The sequence below is a fragment of the Micropterus salmoides genome, unplaced genomic scaffold, assembly GCF_014851395.1.
Source record: "Micropterus salmoides isolate LMB-PRFRI ecotype aquatic unplaced genomic scaffold, ASM1485139v1 Ms_hic_scaffold_8, whole genome shotgun sequence".
NCBI classification, from domain to species: domain Eukaryota; kingdom Metazoa; phylum Chordata; class Actinopteri; order Centrarchiformes; family Centrarchidae; genus Micropterus; species Micropterus salmoides.
In genome coordinates, this window is record NW_024044570.1 from 35,976,807 (window position 1) to 35,985,133 (window position 8,327).

At 41.6% G+C, this 8,327-nt stretch overlaps 1 protein-coding gene across 3 annotated transcripts; it reads left to right on the forward strand.

Annotated features, from left to right (window-relative positions):
• Positions 1-289: 289 nt before the first annotated feature.
• LOC119894413 (homeobox protein DBX1-B-like) lies at positions 290-7,392 on the forward strand. Of its 3 annotated transcripts, none has more exons than XM_038707149.1 (6): positions 290-938; positions 1,116-1,241; positions 1,933-2,493; positions 3,139-3,222; positions 6,309-6,511; positions 6,744-7,392. In XM_038707149.1, the coding sequence occupies exons 3-6, from the start codon at positions 2,127-2,129 to the stop codon at positions 7,047-7,049; spliced, it is 960 nt and encodes a 319-aa protein (XP_038563077.1). In that variant the 5' UTR covers positions 290-938; positions 1,116-1,241; positions 1,933-2,126; the 3' UTR covers positions 7,050-7,392. The 3 variants fall into 3 exon arrangements, with proteins under 3 accessions (XP_038563077.1, XP_038563078.1, XP_038563079.1); XM_038707150.1 differs by lacking the exon at positions 290-938 and having other exon boundaries at positions 995-1,241; positions 1,933-2,037; positions 2,113-2,493; XM_038707151.1 differs by lacking the exon at positions 290-938 and having other exon boundaries at positions 995-1,241; positions 2,113-2,493.
• The last annotated feature ends 935 nt before the right edge of the window (positions 7,393-8,327 follow it).

Genomic DNA, 8,327 nt, shown 5'->3' on the forward strand with positions numbered 1-8,327 from the left:
TATGACAGTAGTCTGATGTTTGTCATTATGCAGCTATTATTTTGAATTGGAAGGCTACAGCCTACTGCTTATTTCTCTCATAAATACAGAAACGGGAGGGGGGAGGTCACATTAAACTAGAAATAAAATATGTAAAAGGTATTGGTATCGGCAATACCAGCCTGGGTATTACTTGGTATTGGATCGGATAGGGATGAAGTGGTATCACATCATTCACACACAACGCGAAAAGGCGATAAGAACCCGCGGAAATTCGCTCCAGTTGGAAATTTTCCACTCACACGAAGACCTTCGCGTTGCCTTCTCGTCGCTTTGCGTCGCCCGACAGGAAATCGCAGCTCTACCGTCTTTGCATTTACTTTGTATGTAAACTCACCTCCCCTTCGCTTTTGGTCTGAAAGCACAGTAAGTTCAATTTTAGAGAATTATAATAACATAAGTTGCCAGTTAGATAGCTTTACATATTTTGAATTTGCCATTAAGGTAACGTTAGCCTATTGGTTGAGAGACATGTTGTGCTAACTAGCTTATGCTAAGCTCATTTTTCCAGTGTTCACTGGCTGCTTGCTAACACTGTGTACCTCAGGTTGATCATTTAGGCTAAACTAAAGAAAAACTGACTGCTTTTCACTGACTTTGAATGACGAGTTTCACCATTTGAGTGAGCGCGCATATCAGGGACAGTGGGTGTTCTGTGTGTCTGAACTTTGACTCATTTTCCACTCATTCAAGTCAACAGAACCCCGTGATCAAAGGCGACCAGAACAAAGCTGACTTTAAGTCTCTGCCACTTGAAGTCGTTTTAGGCGGAAAGGCCACCTGTCTGTCTGTCTGTCTGTCTGTCTGCCCGACTGACTGACTGACAGAAAAGTGGTGACGTTGCAGGATGACGCAGACAATGATGATGATGCAACGCGGAGATAACGGAGCTGGTTCATGTGAGGAAAAGCTGGATCCCTAACCAACTGATAAGAAAATGATTTAGTTCCCCATTTGTTTCTCTGTATTTGTGTTATGAAGTGGCTTAAATGTATTTATCATTCCCACAAGAGACATGGCCTCTTTAACCTGTTGTAAGATTATTTAATAGCAGAAATTGTGTCACACCCAACAAGAGACCTTCGCAAAGGATGGTCTCAAAGATCCCTTCAGGGTCTGCTCTGCCAGACAGCAAGACACGATGCAGGGACAGCGGGCCACCGCGGCTTCATGCTGAACCGGATCAGAAGAAGCAGGCCAAGGTCAGAGTGAATGAGTGTTAATGTGAAGCAGGGGTTATTATTATTAATATTAGTAGTAGTAGTAGTATCAGTAGTTGGCTAGTATTAATTTCACACATCTAACATCTAACACCATAGCAAGTTCTGCATGTTGAATAAAAAAGCGGCACAGCTGAAATATCGGCCTATTTTTTTTTTTACAAACATTTTATTTGCATGTTCAGACAATGAATATATTATGTTAGGCTATAAAATATAATGACACGAAAATATTTAGCCTATTCCTCTGTCTAGACAAAAACAAATGCATTTGTGGCTAAATTCTGCATTCATGTAAGATTAGTTGGTGGTGTCAGTTATTTAGAGCATAGACATGAGGAACATTATGTTGTCGACCTGCACAGAGCCAGCAGCGCAGATCTGCCAATCGTCTGATCAAATGATTTTAATATTCCTCGTGTCAGCACCTTGGACCGCTACAACAGCTCTGCAGGTGGTGTAGTGGGCCAGTCTTCCTGTTGCTGTAGTGGGCCTACATGCGTGTCATTTTTCGTTAGTGAAATAATGACATTTTTGAATTAGCTGCTTCCAACCACAGAAGTAACAGAGATAAGACCAGTAGGACGATCTAATTGTTTTTGGTTGAGGTCCAATCATAAATGAAGCAGTGGACGGCTGACCAATCCCCTTGCCCTGGACTTTGTCCTCACAGAGCTTCACGCGGAGAGATGGGCTGAGGGTGTGCGCGTGCACATGCTCGTGTGCAGGAGTGACTCAGTTGTATAAAACTTCTCCAAGAGTGCACAGAGACCACAGAGTGAGTTTGTGTTGTTTAGGGTCCTCTTTATTTTTTCCCTGAAGACAACTCTAAAACAGTAGAAAACTTTCGCAGGTCGGACACCCACGATGTTTCCCTGCAGCGCTCTTCCGCCTCCTCTCTACCCGGGCTTACTGCGTCCCCCTGCGGCTCTCTCCTCGCCCCTGACCCGGTCACTCCCCTCGGGCTTCCTAGTAGAAGATCTCCTCCGATTAAGCCAGCCTGTCAGCTACGTACATCGGACTTTCTCTGCCAGAAGTCCCGGGGACATTCTCCCGCTCAGCCCCGGCCCGGGCGCCTCTCCCCGGGCGTTGGGACCCAGCACAGAGCGGTCTGTGCTTCAGAGCTCCGGCCAGCCGAGCCGCAGCAGCCCCGGCTCTCCGCAGACCGTCTGCCCGGACTCCGGCTACCTCAAGTTCGGCGTCAGTGCGATACTGGCACCGTCAACCCGGAGCGGTGAGTAGGAGGGGAAACTGGATGATGATGGATAGCTTATGATTTTTATTACAGCCCTACAGCTACTGTCAGAAATAAATTAAACATCATAAGAAAAATATTTATTTCTGCAGGCTAGCTATAAATTTATTTAGGCAACATTCTTACAATATACAACATCATCTCCTATGCATTCTTTTTCCCCACTAAGGCCTTCAGCACTACAAAGTGATGCTACTCTCACTAACTCTCTCACTAAATTCACATACAGATCAGAATACTCTATATAGCTAATATTGGAAACATATATTGGCTCTGTTGAGCCTCAAAACTGAAGGCTCAGTAAATTAGTGAATTGTCAATAAATGAACATGCATTTGGTTTAAAATTATATTTATCAGCATGCTGAGGTGCACCAGGTTTAAATGTTAGGTTTTATTTTTAATAAATTATTTCCCCATACTGTTATTACTATTTTTAGAATGTTAAATTTACAATTTACTTCTATTTGTAAAATTGTATTTGGAGATATTATCATTCCTCTATATTTATCATGTTTATATTCTGGTGTCTGTGGTATTAATATATGTTCCTATTCAGATTATTTCTCCTGCTTTGAAACAGCACATATGTTAAGTTAATTTTCTTTTTCTGTTTACTCTTCAGTCCAGAGTTTTCAGGCTAAGTCCTTCCCTTGGTCTTTCTTTGATGGAAGCCTCCATCCTTTCATCAGAGCCTCCTACTTCACAGGTTTGTGGACTTACCAGTGCTATATATCGGTGTTAGTAGATTCAGGGCTCCAATTAATGTGTGATTTTCATTTCCTTCTTTATAAGAGAGAAAAGCCATCACTTTCACCACTTATTACTTAATGTTGGGCCCCAACCTGAGGATAAATTCCTCATTTTCATGTGGACATTTAGCTGTTATCCACATCTGTTACAATATCACGCAGAAACAGGTGAACTCAGCACCACTTTCTGTACTTTGGTGTGGAACAAACGCTCCTCAGTCAGTGGAATTTAATTTTCCTTATTCTCACCCGTACCGCCAACGTCTCAGTGATGAGTAAACAAACAGCATTACAACATTTTTCATCCATAGAGAAAGACAAATCCAAAGTTTCCATATATTACATTTCCACAAAATATTTCCGTAATTAATGATTACAGAATTAATAATAATAATGAGTATAATTAAGAAATCACAAGCTTGTAATGATGATAATTAACTCATGGCGCCCCAGATCTGCCTTACATTACAGTCTAAATGTCTATGGTTTTTTTGGTTTTTGGTTTCATTTCAAACTGATATTGATTAACATATTAATAAAGGAATTCACTGACACATCTGGTTAATACTGGACATTGAGTAAAAATGAGCTAAGTGTTTTCTTGGTGGAAGAGATAGCCTTCTCTGTGTTTGAGAGACTTATTATTATTTTTTTTTTACAGGCCTCACTTCTGTGGGGGCGGGAAAAATAAATGAAACTAAATAGGCCTTCAAGGCTTCAGTCTGGCTCTAATAGGCAAGCTCAGTCCAAAAAGTTTTTACAGCTCCTGAAATCAGATGTGAAAACACATTTCAGCAGCTGATGTAGATGGCGAGGTCTCAGCCTGTTTGGAGACGTCGTCAGCCTTTTAGCTTGGGAATATCCCGAACAGCTTGGAATCAGCTCTGCCAATTTGAAGGCCTATTTAGGCGACGCACTGACTGCTGACATTAGCACCAGTTGTCCTAATCTACAAATTAGTCCAGTTTGTCACGCTCTAAATATATTAGTGCCGTTTGTCATGGTCTAAATGTGAGGCGGGTATCTTCCCAGCTCAGGAACTCAGCGCCTCTTCACGCGCCGTCGTTTTCCCACCAAGCCCCTCTGCTTGCCCACAAAGCTCCCAGCACCGTGACCAATAGGAGCCAAAACCACACACACACACACACACACACACACAGACACATGCATGCACACACACACAAATGTTTGTTCCTCTGTCCCTGTGGGGACATGTCATTGACATAATGCATTCTCTAGCCCCTTATCTTAACTTCAACCAATTGTAACCTGAACCTTAAAACCAAGTCTTAACCGTCTCTACCCACGGGGTCCTAAGTTTTGTCCCAACGGTGACACGAGTCCTCATCGGTTAGTGTGCATTGACGTGAAAGTCTCCACTGGGATATAAAAACATGAAACACACACACACTTTGAAGACTTGTTGCTCTCACACAGTTCAAATTCGCAACTTCACAGTTTGAAGCTGGATTTAATTTTATTTCTTTTCATATTAGCATATTCATCAATTCAAAAATATATTCAATATATATTTTTGTATATTTAGATCTGTAGTAACACTTATAAGCAGTTGTACAACACTGTGGACCGCCCTAAGCTCTCTGTTTCGTCTAAAGCTTGATTGAAGACTCTCTAACAGCTCTACATTATACTGACCTGTCTTTAATGGGTCTGTAATATACTAGCCTGTCGACGGCCTTTTCCACTCAATTCATTACAACACAATCACCTTTCTCTATGCATTTGCAGCCTATACAATCCTCCTTCATGCTTCATTAGAGGCAGTGTGAAGCGAGCTTTGGAGAGCCCGTCTCATTAGCATAGGCTCTGTTTCCACTACTGGACAAATTGGGCTTAACACCAGATTGCAGGCAGAACATGGGGAGCATGTGTGCTGATGATGGAAACAAGAACGAATGACACATTCTGAGACGACTGACAAATGTAGAATAAACTCACAAAGAATTCAAGTTTAGCAGAAGTCAGCATAAAAGTGTCTAGTTGTAAGTGAAATTCCAGCTTGTGTCCACTCAGAAGCAGGATGCTAACAAAACAAGAGCATCAAGAAAATATGATGGAGGGATTTACTGATTGATCTGTTCCTCAGAATGTTAATGTTTTAGACACATTGAAGGCTTACAGGAAATGAAAAAGAAGCATTCACCTCATTCATCACCACTGAATATAAAATTAAATTGTAGCAACTGCCAGTCACTCGGCACAATCACATTTTTACGTCATTGGACATGAATTGATACAACAAAAGCTCTCTGCTGTATATCGGTTACCAGTCTAAGACGGATGAGAATCAACCTGCAATCTGCGTCTTTGAGATGGAACAAAATTAAAATTGTCTGAGCAACTGAAAATTCTAAATGTTAAGAATTTATTAAAATTTACGATGAATTGTTAGAAATGTAATGTTACATGTAATATGTATTATAATTTGTGTTAAATATCAGAGTAGCGTTCATAAAGGGAGTTGGTAAAGCCATTATTCTGGTAGTAGAGTCAGCAGTCATGGATTAGAGAGTTCATCTCTCCTACAGACACCTGAAACTGTCATTTTTGTTCGTAGTAAATGTTTCACCTATTTAACGTGTAAATATGAATTAGAAGCCTTTTAATGGCTTGCTTTTAGATAATGACTCTTTCCCAGGACCTGCACACATCTTGTATTAAACCTACTAAAATGTATATTTTTCATATATATATATATATATATATATGTCTACTGTAATTCTGTTTTCTTGGGATTTGGGAGTTTAGCGGCGAGCTAGCTGTAGTTAGAAATGACAAAGAAATCTAATCTTCTACAGTCAGAATACTGTATATTAAAATTGGACTACTTTTAAAGCCAGTTGTGAAAACAAATCAACTGAATTGAAAAATCCAACAAAAGGCTAGAGCTACAGCCTGGGATATGTTTTGTAGAAGAATCTGTATCATCAAAGTTGGGGACAGGGACCCAACGAGGGCCACATTTTATTTGAAAACGGGGCTGGCTATTAAATCTCTACTCTGCTCTGTTTTGTCCTGCCAGCCTCCTCCACTGCGATTCCTGTCCCGGGGACGTTTTCATGGCCCCCGGCTCCCAGAGGGAAGCCCAGGAGGGGCATGCTGCGGCGGGCTGTGTTCTCAGACCTCCAGAGGAAGGCCCTTGAGAGAACTTTCCAGAGGCAGAAATACATAAGCAAACCGGACAGGAAGAAACTTGCCAGTAAACTTGGACTTAAAGACTCCCAGGTACACACCAAGGACTGTTAGATTTGGTAAATTTATTTTAGACAATCCTCCATGTACTGAGCAAGTACAAACATATGTTTATGCTCCATTGCTCTTATATTGCATATCTGTGCATTTTAATCTGGGCTTGAAGTGATTTCCTGTTCATTTTGTACCTCAGTCCGGCTGTGAACAAAGTGGTGAGGAGGTCTGTGACGTTGACTTATTGTTCTTTTTTCTGCGTCCTGTGAAGGTGAAGATCTGGTTTCAGAACCGCAGGATGAAATGGAGGAACTCCAAGGAGAGGGAGCTGCTATCGACGGGCGGCTGTCGCCAGCAGACCCTTCCCACTAAAACCAACCCCCACCCAGACCTCACCGATGTAGGCAGCACCTACTGCCACAGGCTGGACAGGACTGCACCCCCCAGCCAGGCACAGCTGGACAGCCAGGACTCACATCTTCACCACCACCACCACCATCATCACAATCCTTCCTCTCCGTCAGAGTCCAGCAAACAGTCCTCAGAGTCAGACACTGAAGAAATCACAGTTTCATAAGACCAGTCCACAGAACAACCTGCTCTGAGACACGGTCAGCTGTGAAGGATGGCAGGACAGAAAAAGATTTAAAGAAACTGGCGAATGGAAGGAAATACCACGAGAGTTTGAATCTGCTCTGTACATAGCTGTGTTTTCTCAGCCTTTCAGTGCCATTTTTCTGTACAGTGTTGTTTATATTACTTTTATATGTAGTTCAGTATATCTATATACAGTAACTAAGGTATGCTGAGCTATTTTAGATATTTGTAGATTGAAATGTTTAAAACTCTTAAATATACAAATTGTTCTTTCCATACATATTTGTATTCTTTATATTTTCTCAAATAAATCTTGAAAAGACTCTTTTAGTATTAATGCTACCTGTCCTAGCAAGAAACTGCTGGAACATTAGCTTGAAGCTTCAGTAGTAACTCTGCCGGCATCTCACGTCCTGTCACGCATACAGGTCTGATCTTGTGTTGCCTAGAACTAAATTATGGGGAGCTACTCCAACGATGTAGCCTATTTGGGGCCTGTCTAACTCCACTTTTGCTACTTAAATGGTGCATAACCATGTAAGTGCAAAGTAAGGCACAAGGGGTTGTAATTAGTCTCTTAATTAATATATCATATTAAACCAATCACCGCCCATTCCCTTTAAAAGTCAGGTGCACCTGCCGCGTTGCTGTTTAAACGGCGGATGGATGGCACATAAACCATAAAATGGTGCAAGTATGGAGAGAATTACATACAAACCGTCTCTGATCGTGAAACCTGTCGTTCCTCTGCAGCTCTGTGGTTCCTCAGTGAAGTTCCAGACAGACAGACTCTGACTCTCCTCTATGAAACGTCTGGACCCTCACTGCGCTGCATTATTAGAAACTAGGATGAACCGGTCGTGGGTAACACCTCTTCCTTACAATGGTGTCTTTCCTGTGTTTTATTGTTGTATTGTTGAGTGTTTTCTTTCATGATAGGCTGCTGTCAGTCATTTGAAATGTTTCCATGTATACAATAAAGTCCCAACAAAAATTATGGGGCATTTAAGCAGCAAAACTAAACAGTGTATTATAAACATGACAGGACAGCACAGAGGAAACTCTCCTGAGGACGCAGAATTCAACTTTTAGCTTCTGAAATCATTTAGACCTCTGGATTAATCAGGATGACGGCCGCTTTCCTTCATACATCTTCACTGTGTGTGAGACCTTTTGGATGTGTAGAAGAACACTGGACATTAATTAACATTTGATCCTGACAGATCATGTTGGCGTGTGAGGAGATTTAAATCATCAA